At 40.9% G+C, this 27,859-nt stretch overlaps 1 protein-coding gene across 3 annotated transcripts in view; it reads right to left on the bottom strand.

The window, feature by feature from the left end:
- Nucleotides 1-27,859, bottom strand: part of CDH18 (cadherin 18) — a 454,121-nt gene that overhangs the window by 74,826 nt on the left and 351,436 nt on the right. For all 3 annotated transcript variants that reach the window (XM_073332279.2, XM_073332277.2, XM_073332280.2), the window contains 3 exons: nucleotides 25,883-26,050; nucleotides 14,035-14,222; nucleotides 930-1,183 (listed from right to left, as the gene is read on the bottom strand). In XM_073332279.2, coding sequence (XP_073188380.1) covers nucleotides 930-1,183; nucleotides 14,035-14,222; nucleotides 25,883-26,050 — 610 coding nt within the window. The remainder of the gene's footprint in view (nucleotides 1-929; nucleotides 1,184-14,034; nucleotides 14,223-25,882; nucleotides 26,051-27,859) is intronic.

The following is a 27,859-nucleotide window of genomic DNA, read 5'->3' as shown; positions in this document are numbered from 1 at the left end:
CCTTGACACCTGGCACAAGTGCTTGTCACTGTTAAATTTCCTCCATTTGGGAAAGTGCAGTGACTGCTTTCTCCCTGTGCAAGCATAGCACCTCAAAAGAAGGTAGAGAGAAGCCAGGGTCACGGTCCTAACCAGGGAATGGGCTGGTTACACCAGTTGTGGAGTGGAACAGCAGGCTGTACAATCTTACCAGATGAGTCAGGCAATTAATTGATCTTTGACTATTAGTGGTAAATATGCCCAATGACCTGTGATGGGATGCTAGATAGGATGGGATCTGAGTTACTACAGAGAATGCTTTCCTGGGTGTCTGGCTGGTGAGTCTTGCCCACATGCTCAGGGTTTAGATGATCACCATATTTGTGGTTGGGAAGGAATTTTTCTCCAGGGCAGATTGGCAGAAGCCCTGGGGCATTTTTGCCTTCCTCTGCAGCGTGGGGCATGGGTCACTTGCTGGAGGATTCTCTGCACCTTGAAGTCTTTAAACCACAATCTGAGGACTTCAATAGCTCAGTCATAGGTCAGGGGTTTGTTACAGGAGTGGGTGGGTGAGATTCTGTGGCCTGCGTTGTGCAGGAGGTCAGACTAGATGATCATAATGGTCCCTTCTGACCTTAAAGTCTATGATTCTATGATACTATGAACAGTAAATCATTCCTGCACAATGGACTACTCAGAGAAGGATTGTGTCAACGTGAGCTTCATGCTAACTTCTATTCAGGTTGATGGCAAAATGCCTCAATTTAGCACAAATTAATTGAAAAGCTGATAACTACAGTACGTACACAAAATTGGATGTTGGGAATAAAAAAAATTCATCCATTTTTTCTAATATAGGTTAACAGAAAATACATAATCCGACATATCCCAGATCTCATTTATCCATTAGCAACCAGAGATCAATTCAGTACTACTTGGACTTACTGTACCTTACTAAGCTGTTAGTGCTGTCAGGATCTTGTGCTGCCACTGTACCAACAACAGTCCCAATCTTCGCATTTTCATAAACTTCCATGACATAGGAAGGCATAGAGAATAGTGGAGGTTCATCCACGTCCCCAACAATGATCTTCAACATTGTTACATCTTTAAAGGGTCCCAAATGTGAAAAACGGAAATCAAGGTGTGTATTTGCTACTTCTATATTAAGTGTATAGGATTTCTTTTTTTCATAGTTGAGTGGCTGTTGGAAGAAAAAGATATGACATTATCATATTGTGCTTTTTTTTTAACTTGTTGCAAACAAAATTTCTTTCAGTTTTGTCGGAAAGACAATTGGAGTATGTCTACACTGCATTAAACCACCTGCAGCTGGCCCATGGCAGCTGACTTTGGTTTATGGGGCTATAAAACTGTAGTGTAGAACTTTGGGCTTGGGTTGAACACATGAAAAAAATTCTAAATTTACATTCTGCTTCTTTTTACATCCATTCACGCCTTGAATAATAAGTACACATTAAATTATATTAATGCAATGGTAACTTTGCAGCTGTACATTCAGTCATGACATATAAAATATAAGGTTACATGTGCAATCTTAATTCTGCCTCTAGTGTGTAAATATTATGGCATAGAGCTGCATTTTTCATTGTTACCCTTCTGATTATCTCGAATAACTTCATTGAAATCTCTGGAGCAGAATTTGGTCCTATGTCTTTAATTCTGTGATCACATGGTGTTTCTTAATAATTTTTTCTTTAAACAATTTTAGATATTCATGTTTACCATCTGGTACTACTGTGCAGTATCGGGTGCATGTAAGACAAAAGGGCTACATGCTTGTAATTTTGTGAAACATTCTAGGGAGTTACATGGGGGAAAGAGGGTAATAATAATAATAATAATACAATACAATCCCAGGATCACAGAGATTGGCCTGTGATTCTAGATGCAAAGTGAACACATTCCATGATGCAAGCACATATGCAGTGTACTCATGTACCAATTTAATGCATATATGTGCTCAAGCTGTAGTTTTCAAAGGTTCATAAACTAGTAAACTAAAAAATAATAATGCTTTTAAATAAAGAGGGTACTAGTCATCAGAGGATTAAATCTACACCATACTTCATACGTCAGTCATTTCTAAAAAGAGAAAGAGAGATTCTTTATTTTAAAAGGGAAATGTAAGAGAGAGAGAGTGTGTGTGTATGTGTATTTTTTCCCCATCACTAAACTCCCAAATGGCTGAAGAGATTTTGTTCTAATGTTTGAACCAATTCCATCTTTGAGCAAACAACAAGCAAGGAAAATATAAGATCACATTTTGAATATATAAGAAAATTTTGATCATATGAAAAAAGTAGCTTATAATGGAAATTGTTCTGCAACCTCAAGAAAGTTCTAACTGTTTAACAATGTTATTAAGACATTTTGTGAAATTACATAAACATAAAGCATTTAGCTCTTTTTAAACAATGAACACCACACTTTGTGGTACACGCACACACATAAGACCCCGATTCAGCACTGAGCTTCCTGCAAGCAGAAATGATACCCAACACAGAACTCCATTGAAATCACAAAGGGCTGACTGAGTAGAACTCGGTGCAAGAGTGAAGCTTCAAAGTGACAGCTACATACATGCATTTCCTATCAACATCAAGAATCTAAAAAATCACTAATTAAGGCAGGAACTGTGATGAACTAGTTGTGTGAACCATTGGGGCTATATGTTCCAAGTGAAAGGGAATTTGCTGTGAACATCAGGTCTACAGTATGTTTCGGTGATAAGGTATGGCATTTAGGTTTGTCTGGATGTTAAAGTTGCCTAAAGTTGTGGTGATTTCTTCAGTTTTTACTGGGTATGTTGAAACGAAATGAACTTGTGCAATCTTAATGCTAAGGAAATGAGGTCTCTTTGCATGGAAATGTATGTTATTTTAAAAGTCATACAAATTTCTCAGGACCTAGCAAATCTTCCAGCATGCAGATCAGAACCATATACATTATTCAAAACAAATAATCATTGCCTATTGCCACAACATAATTATGTAATTACGTCTCATATGACCTTGTTAGTCAGTGTTTTAATAGCACGTCTATTTTAAAAGAAGTGAACATAAATTGACAATTCATACTGCTAGATGACATGTTTAGACAATGATCAATTATACAAGACAATGCAAAATGCAACTAACATACGTGTATTACTTTGGAAACACAATTTAAGCCATAGTTGTGGAAAGATGAAAGTAAATGGGCCCATAGCAATATTTGGATTCCCAAGTAAATTGTGGAGAGCTATAAATCAAATACATGGTTGCAAGATACACAGTCTAATTAGGAACGTAATTGTTTTTTGCAGTTATCTTAAATGAAGGGTGGCAATTGTACCCAACAGCTTCAACAAAGTTTATCTCTATTTTAACAATATTTGTAGCTACAGCAAAGCAGGAATAATAACTTCATATAAGCAGGGAACAGCTGAGATTTCAAGGGCATCTATGCCTTTATGTCCAAAAGATAGACCTATGCAGTTTTTCCTCTCTTCTTCTTTCTGCTTCCTCCAGCCTATCCAAGAGAATCTGTCATTGAGAAGTGGGAGAGGAAGACCATTCCACTCTGCTATTTTGCGCTTCATGGTGGTGGGAAGACCAATGCCCTTTAATATTTAGCTATTCCGTAGCATATGGGACACATACGGTAGTGATTTACACCCCATACAATCATACTGAAGGCAGTGAGGTGACAGGGAGAAAATCAGTGGAGAATTTGCCACTTAAAATCCTAAGGTGAACCTAGGACACTCACTCATATAACAAAAACTAACAAAATATTCCACAACTACCAATAATTTTTGCTATCATTTGACCTTTTTCTTTTACATTTAATGTAAAATGTGGGAAATTGAAGTGTGTTTGTCATTTGGACTGACAGAACTAGATTTTGTATGGCGGCTGCTTGAAGTTGTGTACTTAAATTGAATTTGGCTTTATGTAATCTAAAAGAAAAAAAAATCCTGTGTCCACGATTACATTTTCACCTGAAACAATGGAGGCCTGGTTAAAATGGGGCTAAAAATTTGGTATACAGCATTCACCCTACTATAGATTAGGTAGTATTTGGGCTGTATATACCTTTGTGGTTTTGCTCTTCCAGTTGTTTCAGGTTCATGTTGTATCACTCATACAAGGTTCATGCACTTGGCAACATTCAGGGCACACCTGGAGTGTTGTGTAGGAGCAGTGCACACACGGCTCCTCTCAAGGGCATGAACCTTGGAATCTCGCCCAGATGACATGAACCGTGGGAAGCCTCCCAGGACTGGGCTCAAGGCCCGAGAGCAAGGAATGCGGTAGATAGAAATTGGTAAATAAGAATGTTAAACAAAGCCAGTGTATTCCTTTTATCGGTTGGAGAATGCAATGCGCGGGGGGAGAGAAAGAATAAAGGAGAGGGTGTAAAGCTGACAGGACCAGCCGTTGGCAGACCAGCCTGCTTGCTTGCTTAAAGCTTTGTGCTGTCTTGTATTTGGACCGCAACGTCATCATGTTAATATAAAAACCACTAAATGAATCTCACATGACCATTTCCAAAACTCACTGGTTTACTAAGCAATTTGGGGAAGTATTCACTACCTTAGTGCAGTATGGGTTTCTCAGGACTCAGATTTTGGTGAGGTTCAGCAGTAGTTCCATCAGCAGTAGGAGGACTGTTTTCTGTTCCACTTCAGCACAGGGGCAATGGGAATATGGGCTGGGCTGCCTACTCAGGCTATTCCACAGAGTAACATGGTTTCTAGTTGTTTGAGGGAGTCAGTAAAAATATAGCCAACCCCTTCCCCAAGAGATAGAATGGGTGATTGGAGGGAATATGCCACCCAGGGAAGTAATGGTTTTCGTCACACTTTCACCCTCTTCTCCCCAGAACTGATAAACCATATGAAGTGAAGGGAAATTATAGCTTGCTCATGAGATTTTGATGAAAGCTTGAGGTCTGTTCTGTAGACAGAAGTCAGAAGGGTTGAAGCGTGCACTCACAGGGACCATGAGGGAAGGAGGTTGTGAGGGAATAGAAGGCCCTGGGTCAGACCACAACGAGGTTAGAGATAATCCTCACAGAAGCTGATGTGGGCGTTTCAGTCAGGTTGACCAACCTGGCCTAGAGCCTTGAGTGAATCTCTGAGAAGTTTATTCTTGCATCAAAACTTCAAACCTGCCAAATTTCAGATGATTTTGAAGAGAAATTTTGTGTAGACTTAGTTACTACATTTACTTGTGGCTTTTCTGATGTGCTCATGATACAGTACATTCTTCCTCAGAAAAGCAAGAGGGAAGGGATATTCTTATATGCTTTAGAGAATCTGTTGCAACTTTATTTACTGAACAAAACCGATTGTGATCTTAGCAGAGATAAGCTATTTGAGGTAAAATGTTACAGTGATTAAACGAGGAGAAAGATTTTTAAAGATTATCTGAAATTACCTTCCATTCCCTGAACTGGAATCACAGGAGTACAGAATTAGTTTAGGGGCTCATATTCAAGTTCTTGATAAAAATATAGATCTTAAATGCCTTCCAGGCATCCATTTATAGAATTGACCAAACACTAAACATATTGCCGAAGGACGCTTTTAAAATGTATATATAGCCAGTGGGTATAGTATAATGTCTCAGAGGCAATACAGGGGACATGGGATGCCAGGAATTTTCTGAAGCATTGGATTTCAGCTCATCCGAACCATAGTATTAGCTCAGCAAAATATGCCCTTGTATGTCTGAATGTGCAAGTGACTCACATCACCTATTATTTTGCATGATGATACAAAAACAGGCTGTGTTCACATTGAATGTACCCTAAAACAAAATAGTGTGAAAATGAACATTTCCCAGCTGCTACAGTGTCAGCCATAAATGGAGTTAACTCAGATTTTAACCTGGTTGAAGCATACAGTATCAATGCAATTTCTGCACCTTCGCCTCATGTTTTTAAAATGTAAATGTATTGCATTTAATGGGCAATAGTCATAGTGAGCTTTTAGAGGTTTGAACCACTCTTATTTTAAACAAAATGTTCCAGATTATGACTTTAGTTACATTTATATAACCATACTGACTTTACTGGGATTGCAGGAACACAAAGAAGGGCAGAATTTATTTCTATGCATCTGCATCAGTTGTCACTCTTACTATACAGAGACACATTTAATATTAAAAGGCAGATGCTACCCACTCACTATAAACAAATGAATCAAAACTTGACATGATTTGGATAGACATATGAGCCATTTTAAAAAAAAACCCACACAATACAATGAAATGTTAGTTATAAAATCTCATAACTTATATACAAATTAGTTGTGCATACTGTAAAATAAAAAATAATAATGCATAGGCCAATATTGGCGGTGTCAAATAAAGGTATTTTTATCTACTTTTACATGTAGGACTATTGTTAGGTGCTTATACAAGAGAGAGTTTGTTCTAATTTCTTCTTCTTGCCAAGATGGTTGCAGCCTTACTGGCTGGAGCTGAAGGAAGTGTTGTTTCTCCAGTGTGTTCACTGGATGTGATGGTGGAAAAGTCTGTTTGTTTGGAAACTGATGCAGAAGTTACTGTGCGCAGACTGGTAGATCCCATGGTTCTATGAGCTGACGTTATAAGCCTTGTTCCTGTGTTGCCTGAGGGGGTTGTGCACCCAGGCCAAATGTATCTGTAGGGAAGCTGACTTGGGAACTTCACTTGGGGACTGGAAGGATTTGCAATGAAGGGACAGGCAATAGGAGTACGTGTTCAAAAGGAGAAAGAGTTTTCTGTACCTTTCTCTGCTGTTGGGGAGCAGCTGACAAAGGAAGTTGTTGGTATAGATATAGTGGAACTAGTTCTCCTTACTCTGGGAAATGGCTTGCAGGGCGTACTCCATTTCAAACTCTGCCTGGGTGTTCAAGAGGGGCAAGAATACATTGGAGCTTTGCTACAATCAGGCTGTATCAGTAATGTAGGGGTGTAGGGCATTTTAGCAGTCACACCTATGACTCCCCCTTCCTCTGTGATTGGAGAGGGGACTAGTACTGGGCTCTCCTCTGTTGCAGGGGTCCATTCACTTTAATGGATTTCACTCAGTATTATTAAGAATATGAGCTGACCAGAGGGAAAAGTGCCCTAAAAGAATCATTTTTTAAGACTCTGAAGTAGGGTTTTTTGTTTTTCCTGACCCTGGGGGCCCCAGAAACACAGAGGGAAGCTGCAGTGCTGATAAGGGAGCAGAAAGGCCTGTTGTGAATAAGCAGCCATGGAATAATGACAATAAGGAAGGACCTAACTTGTCTATTTCTGACTCTATGTCTTCTGAGGGGCCACCCAGGAACAAATCCCATGCAGCTGTCATAGCCAATCAGGATCAGGCTTCTGGGCAGGGTGCCTCACAATGGAAGGATTATTTTAGGATGCCTTGGCATAGATTTGTGATACGTCCGAGCTACAGAGAGGACACAGACAAAGGTCACACTAGGGATTTTGTTGTTTTGACTCTTGTTAAAATCTTTAGGTTTCTCGCTTGCACAGCTGAAAACTGTGATCCACCTGCTAGGCAGCAGAGAATTCATTGTCAGCTTTCACTCTGATAACGAACTGGATTTTTTCTGGGAGCGGTTTGGAATTGGGAAAGGAAGTAGGGATTGGGATGATATAGTAGCCGTTTCTTTATTCCAACCTGCCATTAAGCCTGTGACTATTTTCTTCCACAATAAAAACATACATGAAACAGACATTCTGCGCTGGGTTTCATGTTATGCCAAAGTGTTGTAGCCTCCAATTAAAATATAGGGTCAATGTAGAGTTTGGAATAGTGAATTCAAGGCACCTTTGTACTTTTCCAGGTAAATAATACAGTTCAGCATCTTGCCAACATATTTTATTTAGGTTCTGAACAGAGTTACTGTAGGCATCCTTGGAAGCCATGCACTTCTCTTAACTGTAGAATTAAAGAGTGTTTGAGGAAGTACATGCACTTTTGTTCTAATGCATACAAAACTGAGGATGGCAGGGACTTCATTAGATGCTGTGTGTGTGTGTGTGTGTGTGTGTGTAAAAAGTGGCATGTTTATAGGCAGTGCCCAGAGACATGGCAAAATAGGGAAAGACTGCATTCCTACCCGTGCAAGGACCTTTCCTCCTTCCTTGAGCTGGGGGGCAGAGGATTCCAAGCAGCCCTGCAATGATTGATGAAAGCCCTATTTTGAGCAGCATGGCCTCCCTACTTTTGAGAGAAGGACTGACTTTGTTCTTTAGCAGTAAAGGATTGGGAAGGGATCAGAGCAAGGGAGTGGGAACCATTGAGAGCCAGGATAATACAGAAGAGGGTACAAGCACTAATAATGTGGAGGAGTCTATTAGAGATGATGACGAAGAAAAAGAGAAAATTGGAAAGGAACATCTGCAGGTGTAATTGGTTGTGCAGGAAGCCAAGTCACCAGGGAGGGACTGGCAGCTTCTGGTATAGAAGACCTGATAGTTGGGCAGCATGTTTTTATGTGCTGAGCTTCAAGAACAGTAGGATTTTTTAAAATAGAGGATCCGAGAAGACTGCTGGGGTTATGGCCTACAGCTGTCTGAACCACATATATGGTTGTCAGCTGTCTAATCGCACAAACCCAATCGCACCCTTGCCCTGTTCCCTGCCCCACCCCTTCTTCAAGGCCCTCTGGCCCCTGACCCCCACCCCTTCCAGATACCACCCCCCCCACGGGTTGTAGGCACCTGGCAGTCACTTCTAGGAGCGGTGTGGGGTCAGAACAGGCAGGGACCTTGCCTTAGCCCTGCTGCACCACCAGACTTTATCGCCTAAAATATTCCAGTTTGGCTTCAGTAGCCTCCGGGAGATAGAGCCCAATTCCGGACGACTCCCAGAGAAACACATAGTATTTTCACAGATCCAACAGGCAGCATTATAATACAGTTTGTATTAGGCACTCTTCTGGATGAGGGAGAGCAGAGAGATGACCCTGTGGGTGGGTTACAAATGCATTCATTAGGGGAAAGGGACCCAGGGGTTACTGGGCTTGAGCAACTTCAGAAAGAACTCTCAGTTGGGATCAATATCTGGGGACTCAGAAGGCCCCCCCATAGCTGAGAATAATAAACCAGCCAACAAAGAAAAAGTGGCTAAAGGAAAGAGTGTGTGGGCAAATCAGACGGATTAGTAACAGTGACGAGGTGGTCAAGTAGACAGGAATCACAAGTACCAGTAAGTACTTGGACCTTCCTTTGTATAGATGGTATTGCAATTTGGAGTATGCACTCCATTCTGAGTGTGGTCTGGAGGAAGTTGATCTATTAAGTTTTTGGAGGGGCAGGATTTGGATTTCATGGGGATGCAGGAAACAAAAGCAATATTCTAGGTGTCACATTTTGTGAGTGCAGAGAGAGTGGAGGAGGAGACCATCTTTTTGGTCCTCAGTATCTGATACATATGAAGGAGTAGGGGTACTGTTTTATACTTATGGAGCATCAGTATAAAGCATAGAAGAACTGCAGCTGAGAAGATGTTTATTCATTGATTTCTGTTATTTGGGTTGGGGTATTGTTGTGGCACCATCTATAACCCACAGCATCAAAAGCTGAGGAAAGATTTATTTACAGAGGTTGCTCCTTTTTTTTTTTAACAGACATTATGACACTTGTTTTTAATGGGAGATTTTAATTGTTTAGCTGCAGTGACTGACAGTGTGAATCAATTGGCAGGGTTATGAGTTAATGCAACTTACTTAGAAGCAGTGTGGGTTGTTGCTGGATTAAGAAATGTTTTTTGTGTATCCTCATTCAGTGAAAGAGCGGGAATTCACATTTTTGTAGAGGAGAATTTTGTAGAGTAGTTGATTGGACAGAGTATATGCAAAAGCTACTTCAATGACTGGACAATGTGTAGTGCAGCCAGTAGAGTTTTCTGACGACTGCTTGGTCAAGTTGAACTGGGGGAGTATAGAACAGTGATTTTTGGGTCAATGCTATTAGAAACTAAATGGTTATTTACTTAATAGGGCAGTGACAATTAGAAAAGTTGAAGCCATCTTTGTAGAAAGAGAAATAGTTTGGAAGTTTCATGAACCCCAGATGGAGTGCTGGGAATGGACACAGAGGAATCTGGTGAGCTGTCAACATTCTTTTTCAGGACAGCTGCATACATCTCATTAGGCATTATTTAGCATTGCAGAGCTATTTGAGAGATCTTCATAGTTGACTGCAAGGTGGGGAATGCCTAGAAATAAGGATCTCTGGGGAAGTTAAGTAGGAAATGGTTCAGTACTGAAGGAGAAAGCCGGAATCAGCTATATTTGCAAAAAAATTGAGGCCAGAAGGTGCAATAGTCTCCTCTGATATGTTTTCAGGATGTAAAGAAAAGAGACTATTTTGGGTTATGGTGGGGTTACAGGATCCTAACACTGGGCAGGTCTGCAGGGACTCTAATGGCATGTGGAGGATAATTTACAAATATTACAATGAGCTCTTTTAGGGACAAACCATTCCTCATTTCTAGCAGCAGCAGTTTTTGGATAGTATTGCAGGTTTTCCAACACTGGCAGTTCAGGAACAGGACTCACTTGTGAGGCCAATAGAGGAAACGGAAGTTCATGTAGTTGTCTTGTCACTGAAGAAAGGAACTTTTCTGAGGGCGGACTATTACACAGTCAAATTTTATCAAAGGTTTACGAATCCCCTCTCTGCAGTGCTCTCAGTGACACCTTGAATACATGTACATCGGACCTTCCTTTTATGAAGGCCTCTCTTTTTTTCAAAAACAGGATTGGGAAGACATCAGGAACTGGAGACCTAATACCATTTTGAAAACAGGAAACAAAATTTTGGCTTTTCTAGCAAAAAGTTTGGAGAAAAAGCAGGGAAATTATTGCATCCCACTCAGTTTAATGCAGTTCAAGGTCACATGCTGGCAGGCACTTTGTGTAGTTTGCAGGAAGTATTTGAAATTGGTTGACAGGGGAAATGGGAGAGTTATGTTTTGTCCTTGGATCAGACCAAAACTTTTGACAAGAATGAACTTGTATTATATATGGTTGGTCCAGTCTCATAGTGGTATTTCCCTACTGTTTATTAATTGGCTGCAGCTCTTGGATGTTCATGTATTATGCCCTTTAGTAAAAGAGTGGAAGGGAGAGGCTATATTCTGGGATAAGACAAAGTTGTCCCTTGAGTCCATTGTATTATTTTTCTTTGGACACTTTACTGTGGGCAGTGTATAGTAATAGAATTTTAGGGCATAAATACATGGATTAAGGGGAAGAGGAATTTCGCTCTGTCAATGAAAATGTTCATCCACATAAATGATGTCACAGTGCTGGTGGGCAGCACAGAAGATGGGGACTTTTATTTTCTTTACACTTTACATAATTATTCAGCAGCAGCCAGAGCAGCAATTAACATGAAGAAGAGCTTTTGTGGGTGGGGATTTCATGGTACTCTTTTGTTCTTTCAGAGAAGTTGGAGCTTGTGATGAGCCTTCCCGGAGTTACAGATATTTTGGGACTTGTCTTGGGCAGTGATTCAGTTGCTGAGTAGAACTGAGAAAAGCAGGTTAAGGTGATAAGGTGCCAGATTAAGGTGATGAGGTGGAAGGGATGAACACTAATGTTGGCAGAAAGGATGATATTAACTATAAATATTCCTATTAGTCCTTTGCATTTATATAGCGTATGGGTATCCTGCCCCTGGAAAACCGGGTTATTTTTTCAGATGCTCTGGGGCAATAATGTAACCTAATGGAGAGAAGACTGGAGAGTCTACCTTCCAGTTAAAGAAGGGGGTTTGGGTTGTTATGCCCTGAAGCTTTCTTGATGGAATTCTTTGTATTTTTAATTTTCATAGGCTTTGCATGGCTGAGAGTTCAGAATGGTAACTCAATTCCCAGTATTATTCCGATATGTCACAGGGGAAGAAATGGAGTAACTGGTGGAAAAAAAGGGTAATTCCCCCCCCCCCCCCCCCCGTAACAGTCAAGCAGCCTCCCTCTAACCTACGCTTACTTTAAAATGTATTTCCCATTGGCAAATTCAGGCAACAGCATTCCAGCATGGTGGCTCAATTTAGGAGAGCTCTAAACCAGAGCATGCTTATGGAATATTTCTCCGAATGCCATTTAGAAGTATTGAATTGCCCAAAAGATTGTCTCAGTAAGGTCATTATAGAACCTTCAAAATAACAGAGTTCCTGTCACGTACAGGGACATATGGTTGCAGGTATTTCATAGTAAATTCTATTTTAGAAGTAGCCTATGAGGGAAGCACATAGTAGATGAAGAGGATCCTCAGGAAGCCTGCTCTGGGTCAGAGGAGATAGTGGAGCAGTTTTTATTATTCTGTTCCCTTTACATCTGCATTTGGGATTTGTTGGCTTCAAAACTGAGAGTTCCATTGTTGCATGGCCAGACTTACGGAAAATTGACTTTTGGATCTTTTTCAGACACCAGAGGACTCAGCATCTGTTCCAATAAGTAAAAGACAGACATTTTCTCTGAAACTCTGGTAGTTGTTAATACAATGGTTTTATACTACCTCTGCAGAGCCACTGTTCAGCTGTCTGGGGCAAGCACAGAATGGCACACCTGAAACTCTTGTTCATGCTATTTATGCAGTTGTTCAGTCACTGGCAATGTGGATAAAAAAGTATGAGCTTGGTGGAATGGAGGCTGAGATGGGGCCCTATAATACTGGATTGATCTTCTAGTTTTAAGGACAAAAATTCTGGGGTGGGGAGGGTTTGGATTTTGTGTGTGGATTTTTTGTGTGTGTTTGTGTATCTGTGATTTGTTCTTACTTTGACTCTAATTTTGGGTTTTTGGTTATATTTCAATAAACATGAAAAGTGAGATGGGGGGAGTATATTTTCTTTCAAAAAGTTTTGTTTGATTTCACTTCTGGAGCTTCCCTCCCAACATCTCCCCTTCTTCATATCTTCCAGAGATTGTTTTTCATTCTTTCTGCCTTCATTGAAAGTGAGCAAATACATTAGTAAAATATGAATTTTAATGCATTCTTCCATTGCTTGTTTGTGTAGTATAATCCAGGTCTACACAGGTAAACAACAGCTCCACATTAAAAAAAAAAACAAAAAAAAAAACAAAACTAATTGATGCCTGTTAATCCAAACAGAGATTTAAATCTAAAAACAATTTCCTACCATTGGCAATGTTTTGAAAATTAATTAATTAATTATAACAGCGTATGGTTAATTCCTGTTTTCTTCATGTAAAACTAAACAAAAATCCAGTCACATCCTACAAAGGGGTCTTAGTATTTTGTGGGGAATTTACTAGAAACTCAGTTCAGGGGACCTGCTTAATGCAGATATGAGATGAACTCGGTGTCATAAACCCATTTGTGTAGAACTCAGTTAAACATCACCATATATGGCACAAAGCCTTTTGTCTAAGGGCCAACAATTTGACTAGAATCTGGATAACATGGATAATTCATATATGTTATAACCACCTGATAGCTACTTAGTGATTTCAGTCTATTTGCAAAGGTGTAAGTGTGTATGTTATATAAACCACCTCAATAATTGGCACCTTTCCGGTAGTCTCAGCAGGGAGGTCAAGGACTGAAAAGGCATGAAAACTAAACTGAATTTCTCATTGCCATAGATGAACCTTCTAGGTCAGGATTCAAGACATTTGGGGACAACTATACTCTTGCTGTCTGTCTGTACTTAGTTTGTTTAATCCAAAATGTTTCATGAACAATATAGCCACTTGCAAGGGGCGGGACCTTTAAAAAAATCCTACATGGTTTAATCTGATTCAGTCTATTTGGATATTACTGAATACTGAACTCTGGTCATTCTAGAAGCACAGAATATTTAATTAATTGTTGCCTTCAGATTGTTTCCCATCTCCTTCTGCACTTCCAACACAGAATTAAAGCTTTTGATGGAGACGTTATATTAGCATTGGATCAATATGTGCTCTAGTAAGTTTACAAATTAAAACAAACATTTCCATCTTGACCTCTGCTTGTCTTGTGCAGACTTCACTAACATTTTAATTATATTTACAGAAGCACTTCCAAAGCCATTTGCTTACCTTCTTCAGGGAAATAATTCCTTCCCGTGTCTCTTTGTCAGTGGATATGGAAAACACTCCAGAACCATCACCGTTTATGATCGTGTATTTCATGTCTGCATTAGAACCAGCATCTGCGTCATTTGCCTTGATTTTGCCTACTGCTGACCCAACTTGGGCTGATTCAGGAACATACAGCTGATAATGTTCTGGAAAAAAATATTAGGACAATATTTGTAATCAAGCTAGAAACAGAATTTCAGAATGCTCAACACCCATCGTGCCTGCTAATCAGAGAACACAATTACCTCAGAATACTGACCATACTAAACTGCAAACCATATACATTTCTGACCATAAAGAGCACCAGCCAGAATTCTAAGTGACATCCAGTATTTGAACAAGCAGGTTCTGATGGCCACTAAAAGATAAAATACTAGTTCAAGAGATAATTAAGTAATTGGAGCACAATACCTCTTGTTAGCAAACATTTGGGAAAATACACTGTGATGTGAATCACTGGTTTATATTATCCACACAAAAATATCAACGTATCAACACACTACACATACCTTGACTATGGGACATAATTTCTTCAAAGAGCAGATCACTGTTTTGTAGGCAAGAATGACAGAACCAGTCTCCTTACAGTGGGGTAAAAATCTATGTTCACAGAAAAGTCCCAGTTCTTATACTTTGAAACATGTGTTTCAATATAAGGTTTAGAGGCAACAGCCAGTGTAGCATGAGTATTTTGCAGCCTTAGTAAACATATAACTCTCTATGTTCATTTTCCACCTCATCTGGTGAAGGAAACATTTGTAACTACATTTACAAATGTAAAAAGCTTGGAGTTGTTCTCTTCCTTCCCAACTCTTGCAGTTGCAAGAGTGATTACCACTCAAAACTTTATTGCACTGAACAAAATCTGTTTATATCTGAAGTGAGTATTCATGCACCCCATTGTCTAGACATAACGTAAAAAGGCCTATTATGTAACGTAAATGCCTATAAAAAAGAATGAGACAAGAGAAGCTGCAATTATGATACAATGACACCAATGGCTGTTGATATGGAGCCGGAAGAGTTTAATATTACTGAGTTCATTGAGAAATATGCCCAGTACTGTTATACTAGCAGACCTATATTTAGGCTTGGCAGAATTCAATTTCTTTTATTTGATTTTTTTATAATTTTAAATATTTGATTTTTTATCAGTTTTAATTTTCACAGTATCACATAATTATGGGTTTTAAGCATTTTATTTGATTTTTGTCTATTTAAACTTTCATAGTTTCAGGGAATTATGGGGGGATCAAACAATGGAGAGAGTTAGACAATAATTATTTAATGACAGTAGCTGTTGAGATTTAAATGGTTAAAGTTCCATAAACATTAAATCACAAACTATTAACATCACATATCAAAATATGCAGAGTAAATATGCTTAAATCAAGCTCTAATAAAGTTATCAAACAGCATTTTTCTTATTTTACCCATCCATACATTTCAATTAAAATTGCTGGAAATATTTTTTCATCGGGGGGGGGGGGGTGAATGTTCATCGACATTTACGTAGTGCTCATTAACACACATTAGGGCAGTGATTCTCAAACTTTTGTAGTGGTGACCCCTTTCACATAGCAAGCCTCTGAGTGCGACCCCCACCCCTGTAAATTAAAAACACTTTAAAATATATTTAACACCATTATAAATGCATTATAAAGGTGCTGTCATTTTGAATGAAGACATATTAAACTGATTTGTGAAAACATCATTTCATACTTTTTTTCCGCATGGTGTCACTACAGCACAGCTACTGAGGCTACAGACTGCCAACCTTTGCTAATGGCAGCCTGTGGCTTCAGACCTACTGAGAACAAAAGAAGATTGGGCCAAAATTGCCACTGTCTTAATTGGGGACAGCCTGTGGCCTCAGTCTTATTGAGAACAACAGATGGTGCTGTCATTTTGAATCAGGACAACTCTTCATGAGTTTCTCAGAAGCACACTTTTTTTTCCCAGTTTCTGCTTTAAGAGACACTTTCAGTCATGAAGAATAACAGAAAAAATAGCATTAATCCTACAAAAAAGTGTTTTCAAAACTATGCACTGCACTGGATCTACTTAAAGATACATTTGAAAATTAAATATGAACTTAAATTCATTGCTGAATTGTAACCTGTAATTTTGAAAAAGAAGTTTTAAGACTGTGATGAATTTTAAGAACACCTAGACTATATTACCTGATAATAACTCAGACTTTGATGCTATTGTAAAGTCTGAATTTGTTTCTCACATTCGGTCTTGCATTCTATTTTTACTTGATAAACAAGGGTTTGTTTTCAGTCTGCTGCTAACAAATATACAGTGTTTTCTTCAAATGTGAGACTACTTCAGCTCTTTGCTGTCAACCCCAAAACTAAACTAGGAAGCTTAAAAAAAAATCAGTTTATCTAATTAAAACCCAGCATTGATTTCACCAGTAAGGAAATTAGAACAAAGTAATATTGATTTTATATTCCCTGTGTTACCCAGAGAAATGATGTAAAATTAAGTTCTGAAGTTTTCATGTAATGTATCAAGGACTTGTTCCAAATTCCATCGGAAATCCACATCATAGAGATCTGGGGACTGGATTCTGTAACTTGTTGCATCAGGGCAGAAACCTGCACCCACATGGAGTCCCAGTGATTAAATGGGGGTCTTGTGAGGTCTACAGGACTACAGCTGCATAGTCTCCTTTGCAAGGGCAGGACCCATGTTTGTAACTGTGCTGCTGGGTAACAAAGCACATTTATGACATTGAGCTGTTTAGAGAAAACATTAGTTTTCTGCTCTAGCTAGAATCTTTATCCCTATTTGTCAGTCATGAATGTTTGGTATTTGCTGAAACAAGTTCATTTATTTTCAATGTAGATCCTGGGAAATGTTCTCGTCTACCTTGGACATGTGAGGAATATATGTGAATAATTTGTTGTATGTAGAAAAGCACAAGGATGACTGTATCAAGTGGAACAATCATCTGGCTATTGTCATGGATGTGGGAATACTCACCCTCCCCACCACCCAACCCCCCAAGTAGGTGAATAAAGAAAATAATTTTTCACAAGAAATTATTTGAATTTAAATACAAATCTCTTTGGCCATGTTAGCTACCCTTTTGTGTTTGACTTCCAAGAACTGTCGTGTGATCAATTTTTAAAATCACATACTTAAAATACTCTTGAAAACTGAGTGTTAAATTTACCTTCCAGGAGTATTTACAATAAAAACCTGATTATAAGAATTACGCTTATCTAACTGGGGAACAAAGGCAATACCATCAACCTTATGTGACCAAATACAGTTAAAGCAACAAATCTCAGTTTTCAAATAAAGCAAGCAATGCTGTAAATGATATTCAAAACCTATTTAGTTGACTAAGTTCAAATAATCTATACATACAATGAAATTACATTTGCTCACAGGCATTCTGTGAACATAAAAAGAAGGCAAATTCATCAAAAATTATTTCTTGCACATTATTTGCCCAGCTCCAGAGAGAGAAAGAGAGAGCGACAGAGTGAGAGAGAGAATTCTTAGCTGTCTCAAACAAACAGAAAACCCTTAGCTCTTAACTCTTGGATACATTTTATGTTCTTCGTAAGTTATTATGTTATGTATTCCTTTCCATCTCTCAGGGCACATCATATGTTAACAAATGATTCTAGTATATTAAGAATGTAAAACATAGTGGAAAAGGTAAAAAACCATTCAGATCATTGAGGGTTGTCTCTTTTTACACAATATTTCCTTGGGACGGTCTTGATACTAGCTGCTTTTAAAATGACCTAATATCTTTGGTTCAGCAACCTTGCTAGGCAGGTGATTCCAAACAATTCTTATAGGGGGTTAACCACTGCCCCCCCAACCTCCCACCCCCATGTCTCTTATGTTTGGAACAGTAGGTTGCTGCTCTTTGGCTTGACAGATTTGATTCTCATACCAGCATCAGATAATAAAAGACAAACACATGCCTATTTATTTTTTCTCCTGTCATATCTCCTGCTGAGAGAATTAGAGAGAAGCCACATGCTCTGAAAATTTAAAGAAATTGAGCCTGGATAGTTCAACTCTTACCACGCTTACCTTTAATAAAAGGTGAGAAACATTTGCAATTTTTAAATGTAAAACAATCAAAGTCAAATAGTTTGGGGATTTACTTCATCTGATGTTATCTTGTAAAAAAAGGAGAATAATCAATACATTGTACACTAAGCCATTTAAACAAAGGATGTGTCAGTCACTGGCCGGTCTCTTTTGGACCAGAAGTAGAGACATTATACATATTACTAATTGAAATAATTGTATAATTGAAAACTTTAAGAACAAGAGAGGAAGAAAATAACAGTTGAGCAGGAGAGTTATGCAGTGTGACTATCATACAAACATTGACTTGATTCATGTTTAATGGCAGTAAAGTTCTGCTCAATAGTTGAGATAATTCCTCAAGTGGCACTCTTATGTCAGTCTTAATGCCCTCTACAGTTAAAGTTGCAAAATAGTTTTCATTAGCACCCTATGTCCTTGCATTCAGATCTGCAAAACATTCACTTTGCAGGGGGCTAACATTTTTCATGCTTCATAATAGCTGGACTGTCAGTTTTTCCATAAATCTTAAACACAATCCCATTGACTCTTTCTGAGTTATGAGTGCTTTTAAAAACAATTCTGACCATATTTCCTCCCCATTCAGCCAACTCAAAAAAGGGTGAACTTTGATTCTAACTTGGCATGCAAATTTGTGTGCTAAATTTGAAAAAAAAATTGCTTGGATAATAAAGATACAGGCTATTGAAATATAATCTAAATATATTTGTCAGCAACTACTAGGAATTATTGCTTAATAAAGTCCACTTCTTTGTGACATCAAAATGAACCTTTACCTTGAGGCCACTTAATAATGTATTGAGGTAGTCTGGATTAAACTTGAGACCCATATCTGATTGAAAGCGACGGGCTGGAGGAGAAATCAAAGTTTTGCAGAAAACTATTTCCAGCTGTTGCAGTATGGTTTGGCTGGTGACAAATTTCAGCATAGCTGGTACAACAGGGCAGCATGGAGGAAATCTCGATGAGGATCTCATTTTGGAGATTCCTCACATTGAGGCTACATCTACACTACTCACCATTTTTGGCAGCAGATAGTGTCTGTATAGCTACACTCCACAGGGAAAAGCAGGCTGTGTCCACACCACAGTGTTGTAGCTACATGTGTCAGTGAAAGGTTCTGGCAGAGGGGAACAGTGGGGAAAAGCTCCAGCAGCTCCCTGTTGCCAGAGCCTTTCATTGAGGCAAGAAAAGACTAGCAGGGAGGAGGCCACTGGGAAAGGTCAAGCTGATGGAGCCTTTCCTGGAGTCAGCTCTGGCAGCCAGGAGCTGGCAGAGCCTTTCCTTTCTGCCATTTAGCTGCTGGTATCTTGCCCTATGACAAAGTAGTGGTCCAGCAGCAGGGAACTGCTGAAGCCTTTCACTGATGTCTTCCCTCTTCCAGAACTGTTCCTCACAGGGGAGCCTTTTCCTGCAGCGGGGAAAGACTCCAGCAGTGGGGAGGCAGTGAGACACCACATGTTTAAAAATAGCAGTGTAGATAGGAAGCACGTCTTGGGTAAGTAGACAGCACACAAGGTATATGCTTGCATACATACTCATACCTCTCAGGCATATCTTTACTCTACTTATCTAAGCCATGCCTCACTGGCTACACTCCTATTTATACTCATGCTGGGGGGGGGGGTGAGGCTTCCAGGTATGTACACTACATGCTGCCAAAAATGGCGTGTAGTGTAGACGTAGCCTGAGATCCCTCAAATTGCCCATTGGTCTCTGCTCCCTAAGGCCCAATGTAACGGCTGAATTTTCACAACAGAAAAGGATAGACATTTAGTTTAATTTTTAAGTAGCACTAGCTGCTGAGCTAATCTAAATCCGTAGAGGCTCTTATATTTTCCCCTCACTTGCAAGCTTCTCCTTTCCACAAAATTAAGGCTTTTCTGCATGTGTGGGAAGAATATTGATTTTATGTTTATAATTGCCTTTCAGGAAATTATCCTCGCAGCAAAATTTCCAACTACCCAGATCCCAGCTGTTCTTTATCCCAGACTCTAAGAAAGATTATATGAAGAGAATTATTAAATATATTAAATAATCAAACCTTATTGCATGTAAACCAAAATGCTAGAAGACTATTGTCATGCTAAGTTGCAAACTATGCACAAGGACAAGCAATAATTATTGTGGAACAAAAACTCAGCTATGGAACTCACAGATGAAAAAAAACCCAAAAAACAGTGTGTGTCATCTTAAAACTGAAGAGCTGGAGAACATTATTTAGAAAAAAAATCTTTATAAACATAGAGCTGATAGCTTCCTACTGTAGTTAGGATGAAAATCAACCAACTACACAGCCAGTACATGTCCCTATGCACTGATTAAGGCCTTAAAAGAGTTAAGTAGGTCTTAAGTAATGCTTAAGTGACGCATGGGCCATCTGCATAGCAACAGCTTTTACCCTAAGTGAATTATTGCTATTAGATTGCCTTACTGGGAACAGTCACAGAGGAACCCATGAAGGCATCCAATTATTAGAACATCATCTCTATCGAAAAATGTGTTTCTTCAATCACACTTTTAAAATTGGTAATATTTAACTACATTAAGTTATTTTAATACATATGAAAATGTGCATTATATATCATGTAACCCCTTTGGGGTTTAGAGAGCATAGGCCAAGAGGAAATGCTGTTTGGGGAGGGTAAGAGCCTGGAGAGAGGGAGAGCAACAGAGTTTGTGTGTGTCTGGAGCTCCAGACAGAAGGTCTACAACAAGCAAGCCCTCACAGAGTGCAGCAGCTGAGACTCTGCCCGAAGCCAAGAAAGGACAGAGCGGCTGACCAGGGACACCCCAGGACAGGATTCAGTATGAGCACAAATGCAAGAAGCCTGGGAAACAAGCAGGGAGAACTGGAAGTCCTGGCACAATCAAGGAATTATGATGTGATTGGAATAACAGAAACTGGGTGGGATAACTCACATGAATGGAGTACTGTCATGGATGGATATAAACTGTTCAGGAAGGACAGGCAGGGCAGAAAAGGTGGGGGAGTTGCGTTGTATGTAAGAGAGAAGTATGACTGCTCAGAGCTCCAGCATGAAACTGCAGAAAAACCTGAGTGTCTCTGGATTAAGTTTAGAAGTGTGAGCAACAAGGGTGATGCCATGGTGGGAGTCTGCTATAGACCACCAGACCAGGGGGATGAGGTGGACGAGGCTTTCTTCTGGCAACTAACCGAAGTTACTAGATCACAGGCCCTGGTTCTCATGGGGAACTTCAATCACCCCGATTTCTGCTGGGAGAGCAATACAGCAGTGCCCAGACAATCCAGGAAGTTTCTGGAAAGTGTAGAGGACAATTTCCTGGTTCAAGTGCCAGAAGAACCAACTAGGGGCAGAGCTCTTCTTGACCTGCTGCTCACAAACAGAGAAGAATTAACAGGGGAAGCAAAAGAGGATGGGAACCTGGGAGGAAGTGACTATGAGATGGTCGAATTCAGGATCCTGACAAGAGGAAAAATGAGAGCAGCAGAATACGGACCCCAGACTTCAAAAAGCAGACTTTGACTCCCTTGGGGAACTGATGGGCAGGATCCCCGGGGAGAATAACATGAGGGGGAAAGGAGTCTAGGAGAGCTGGCTGTACTTTAAAGAATCCTTACTGAGGCTGCAGGAACAAACCATCCCGATGTGTAGAAAGAATAGTAAATATGGCAGGTGACCAAATATGGCTTAACAGTGAAATCCTTGCTGATCTTAAAAAAAAAAAAAAGAAGAAGCTTACAAGAAGCGGAAGATTGGACAAATGACCAGGGAGGAGTATAAAAATGTTGCTCAGGCCTGTAGGAGTGAAATCAGGAAGGCCAAATCACAATTGGAGTTGCAGCTAGGAAAGGCTGTTAAGAGTAACAAGAAGGGTTTCTACAGGTATGTTAGCAACAAGAAGGTCAGGGAAAGTGTGGGCCCCTTACTGAATGGGGGAGGCAACCTAGTGACAGAGGATGTGGAAAAAGCTAATGTACTCAATGCTTTTTTTGCCTCTGTCTTCATGAACAAGGTCAGCTCCCAGACTACCGCACTGAGCAGCACAGTATGGGGAGGAGATGACCAGCCCTCTGTGAAGAAAGAAGTGGTTCACGACTATTTAGAAAAGCTGGACGAACACAAGTCCATGGGGCCGGATGTGCTGCATCCAAGAGTGCTAAAGGAGTTGGCGGATGTGATTGCAGAGTCATTGGCCATTATCTTTGAAAACTCATGGCGATCGGGGAAGGTCCCAGATGACTGGAAAAAGGCTAATGTAGTGCCCATCTTTAAAAAAGGGAAGGAGGAGGATCCTGGGAACTACAGGCCAGTCAGCCTCACCGCAGTCCCTGGAAAAATCATGGAGCAAATTCTCAAGGAATCAATTCTGAAGCACTTAGAGGAGAGGAAAGTGATCAGGAACAGTCAGCATGGATTCACCAAGGGCAAGTCATGCCTGACTAATCTAATTGCCTTCTGTGACGAGATAACTGGCTCTGTGGATGAGGGGAAAGCAGTGGACATGTTATTCCTTGACTTTAGCAAATCTTTTGATACGGTCTTCCACAGTATTCTTGCCAGCAAGTTAAAGAAGTATGGGCTCGATGAATGGACTATAAGGTGGATAGAAAGTTGGCTAGATTGTTGGGCTCAATGGGTAGTGATCAATGGTTCCATGTCTAGTTCGCAGCCAGTATCAAGCGGAGTGCCCCAAGGATTGGTCCTGGGGCTGGTTTTGTTCAATATCTTCATTAATGATCTGGAGTATGGCGTGGATTGCATCCTCAGCAAGTTTGCGGATGACACTAAACTGGGAGGAGTGGTAGATACACTAGAGGGTAGGGAGAGGATACAGAGGGACCTAGACAAATTGGAGGATTGGGCCAAAAGAAATCTGATGAGGTTCAACAAGGATAAATGCAGAGTCCTGCACTTAGGACAGAAGAATCCCATGCACTGCTACAGACTAGGGACCGAATGGCTAGGCAGCAGTTCTGCAGAAAAGGACCTAGGGGTTACAGTGGACGAGAAGCTGGATATGAGTCAACAGTGTCCCCTTGTTGCCAGGAAGGCTAACAGCATTTTGGGCTGTATAAGTAGGAGCATTGTCAGCAGATCGAGGGACATGATCATTCCCCTCTATTTGGCATTGGTGAGGCCTCAGTTTTGGGCCCCACACTACAAGAAGGATGTGGAAAAATTGGAAAGAGTCCAGCGGAGGGCAACAAAAATGATTAGGGGGCTGGAGCACATGATTTTTGAGGAGAGGCTGAGGGAACTGGGATTTTTTTGTCTGCAGAAGAGCAGAATGAGGGGGGATTTGATAGCTGCTTTCAACTACCTGAAAGGGGGTGCCAAAGAGGATGGAGCTAGACTGTTTTCAGTGGTACCAGATGACAGAACAAGAACCAATGGTCTCAAGTTGCAGTGGGGGAAGTTTAGGTTGGATGTTAGGAAAAACTTTTTCACTAGGAGGGTGGTGAAGCTCTGGAATTGGTTACCTAGGGAGGTGGTGGAATCTCCTTCCTTAGAGGTTTTTAAGGTCAGGCTTGTCAAAGCCCTGGCTGGGATGATTTAGTTGGGGATTGGTCCTGCTTTGAGCTGGGGGTTGAACTAGATAACCTCCTGAGGTCTCTTCCAACCCTGATATTCTATGATTCACTGTGCCAAGGAGGAATCTCACAAGAAGGACAACCCAGAGCTGGACCCATTATCGCTGCTGCCCAGAGTGAGTACTGGGGCTTGTGCCTTTGCTTTGGAAATAAGGAGGAAGGCTGTTGTTAAGTGGGGAGGTTGTCACTCTGTGTGGCTTTGCAGAGAGTGGCAGAAGAAGGCACCATACGGGTTTTGGGGGGAAGATTTACTGGTGCTGAAGATTACAAGGACAATCAAGACTCTCCACTAGACTGGAACTTTGCCCAGTGACACCACTAGTTCAGCCTGTGTGTTGTCTGCAAACTTGGCAGCCATTAGAGTTCATACATTGGAGTTACTCATCTCCAAAACCTGCCAGGGAGGTTGGTGTGCATTTCTGTGTCAGTTTAATATCTAGGCACATCCCCAACCCTGACTCTCCCTACCTCCAATAAAAGGAAACAACTCTCCAAAACTTTTGAAAGCTGCTTTGTATTTTTGCCTTCTTTGGTCACTGAATTCTCACACATCATGGTAACCTAAGACTTTTTATTTGTTAATTAAGATATCTAAATATTACATTTATTCCACTATATGCTGTAGCCTTCATCTTTCCAATCAAAATGTGAAAGTGTTAAAGATGGTGGTGGCTATCTTGCCAATTTTATGGGATATAAAACTGAATTAACTATCTCAGATTACATTTCAAAGGCTCTTCATTGTGCATATGGGAAGGACAGGACAAGTATTCATTATTACAAAACTTTTAAAGAGCTTCCTAACTACATAACATTAATTGTCAGATAATTGTATCTTTCCTTGGAGCTTTGTGATCTCAATTCTTCCTTATAAATCTTTTCCTTTAAACAGCTTAACATATTTCCCACTGGGTGAACTTATAGTTGCTAGGCCATTATGTTCTACAGTGGCTCTTAATAATGTCTAAGTCCAGATAACCATACTTTTACTGGCCCTGAGCCAATTTGCAATCAAAAGTAGGTTTAGTCATGCAATTTTGGTCTGAAAAGTCTCTTAAATACCTTTTTGGGGCCAGACTCTGAAGTCTTAGAAGACTACAACTCCTGTTTCAGAATTCTAAATGCATATGCTGGGTGTCAATACATTTCCTATTCGTTATTTGATTGTGACCTTGTATGCACTTGCAGTTACATGAAGCTACACAGCACGGTGAAAGACAGGCTGTGCCCACCCTCACTCTGGTGTATATTACATGCAGCAGTGAAAGGCAGGGGGAGGCAGCGGGGGTGGGGAGGGTGGGTGGGAGGGTGGAGAGAGGCTCTGACACTGCGACACTACACTGATAAAAATAAGCACTGCTTGGGTGTGTAGAAAGCTATGAAGGGTACATACATTAAAGGCTCAAGCAGGTAGGACACCCTACTCTACTCACCTAAGCAGTGCCTCATCATCTACACTGACATTTACATCCATGCTAGCTAAGTGTGAAGTATCTGTATTCTACATGATGCCATGAGTGAGGAGTTACACTAAGATATTCCTACTACATGAACATTCGTCATAACTTGTGATGTGCGAGCATTTGGTTTTTGATATTTAGTATCCACACTTCACTTACTTCGGGAAAAGGCAGGATTTACTGTACAACACCAACAATAATAGTAATATCATACTTTGAACTATTGTTTTTAATATCAAAAGTGATTTATAAATCTTGTGTTGGAGCGGGGTGGTGGAGGGGCATGTACATGCTGGATTAAAGTTTATAATTCCTTCCCTGTCATGGGAACAACACGATTAATTTGGTGAATCCATACCATATTATCATGTAATTACATTTCAGAATGGATGGAGCAGAACCCACAGTAGAGTTCTTGTCTTTTCCCTATTATTGTTGTTGTTAGTAGTAGTATTATATGTAAAGGGATCATGGTTGGCTTCTGTGCTGGAATTGTATCACACCCTCACACACTATCCCACATGAAAAAGATGAAAAATAAAACCCCTGAAAACATCACTTTTTGTGTCCCCTCTCCACCTGTAACTTGAACAGTGATTGATTCTCATTAATAGGTCACTTCCATCACTAAAAATCAGTGTGGCTTTTCAAATCAAATACATATCGAACTTTTACATACTCTGAGGAAACCTGGGTGGATTGTCGTTGACATCAGTGAGTGTGATATTTACAGTTGTTGACCCTGATAGTCCTCCGACCTGCCCAGCCATATCTTTGGCTTGAATGACAACGGAATAATGCTCTCTGGCTTCCCTGTCCATGTTATGCAAGGCAGTCCTGATGACTCCTAGGATGCAAAGAAAAATAAAAGAAACACCAGCGTTAGCACTTCTGAACAGTGGTCAAGGGTAGACATCCACAGAGCCTGTTTTGTCACCCGAGGTGGGACACAGAACTTCTACTATTGCAAAGCCCCTTTACAGCCAAAATAAACTATTTTTTATTTAATTTCTGATTTCTAACCAACAGATTGGAAGTCTCTTGTGTGAAGACAACCAAAGAAAATGGGTTATACAATGTGTTGTGGAGAAATGTTGGTGAGAACTGCATTGTTTTCTAAAAAAAATAATATAATTGTGGCAGCATTTGCTAGACAGACAGCTTGCTTGAGGATATGTAGAAATTAAAAACGCCCCATATTACAAGAAAATGTAATATATTAATAAATGATTACTCCAATTCATGTAATGTACAAAGACCTCAAGGCACATTGCCAAAAAAACACAATGTTTTATCTTATATAATAATTGCTTAAGTAGCTGTTTAATTGAAATATTAATGAATATGCATTCATGCCCCACAAGAGAAGTCTCAAATTCCACTATCCAGTAGCCAAACAAATAATAATCTTTTGTTTTTGTGCATAAAGTTTGGAACTATTCTGAAAAGTGACTTCAAAAATGGCACCCTCTTATTCAAAATGCCTTGATCTGATCCCTATATCCATTCACAGCTGTAAACAGTTGACCTTAGTGAGAAAAATGCATTTTTGTTGCTTTTTGACTCCTATCTAGCCCAGCAGAGCCGATAGGGCTGGAGGTGAGTGAGCAAAAGTTTCTACTTAATTTTACACATCATCAGCAGAAATGTTTACTAACTTCCAATATCTTCAAGCACACTGATGACAAAAGGGTTGTGCAGGTATCACCTAAGGCTTGACCAATAGGACCAATATTACTTTTGTCACTGGTGGTATGTTAGATCAAGGGTCTCAGACATGTGGCCCGCAGGGTTCTTCCCTGTGGCCTGCCAAGCTCCCCGCTCCGCTCCCCCCGTTCCCTCCCTAGCGCACCGCATCCCCAGCCTACCTCCAGGCCAGGGGCGGGCAAACTACGGTCCCGGGCTGGATCCGGCCCCTCAGGGCTTTGGATCTGGCCCGCGGATTTGCCAACCTCGTGGTGCTGAGGGCCCCGCACTGCTTCCCTGCGGCCCCGGGAGAAGGGGAGAAGAGAACTCTGTGAACTGTTCTTGCCTGTGGTTACCGCCCCTAAAGCTCCCATTGGCCGGGAACGGGGAAGCACGGCCAATGGGAGCTTTGGGGGAGGTACCCACAGGCAAGAACAGCTCACAGAGTTCTCTGCTCCCCCTCCCCCTGGGGCCACAGGGAAGCAGTGCCTGTGACTTCCCGGAGCGGCACGGGGCCAGGGCTGGGGCCAGGGCAGACAGGCAGGGAGCCCATCCTGGTCCCGGTGCGTGCCCCTGCCACCCCGGAGCCGCTCAAGGTAAGAGGCGCCAGGCTGGAACCCGAAACCCTCCTGCATCCCGCACCCCAACTCCCTGCCCTGAGCCCCCTGCCTGCACCCCAACCCCTTGCCACACCCGCACTCCCTCCTGCACTCCAACCCCCAGCACTGAGCCCCCTGCCACACCCCGCACTCCTCCTGCACCCCAATTCCCTGCCCTGAGCCCCCTGCCTGCACCCCAACCCCTTGTCACACCCGCACTCCCTCCTGCACCCCAACCCCCAGCACTGAGCCCCCCTGCCACACCCTGCTCCCCTTTTGCACCCCAATTCTCTGCCCTGAGCCCCCTGCCTGCACCCCAACCTCTTGCCACACCTGCACTCCCTCCTGCATTCCAATCCCCTGCACTGAGC

The sequence above is a fragment of the Lepidochelys kempii genome, chromosome 2 (genome assembly GCF_965140285.1).
Source record: "Lepidochelys kempii isolate rLepKem1 chromosome 2, rLepKem1.hap1, whole genome shotgun sequence".
Classification (NCBI taxonomy): Eukaryota; Metazoa; Chordata; order Testudines; family Cheloniidae; genus Lepidochelys; species Lepidochelys kempii.
Note: the sequence above shows the minus strand (reverse complement) of the source record. Positions and strands in the feature narration are given on the sequence as shown.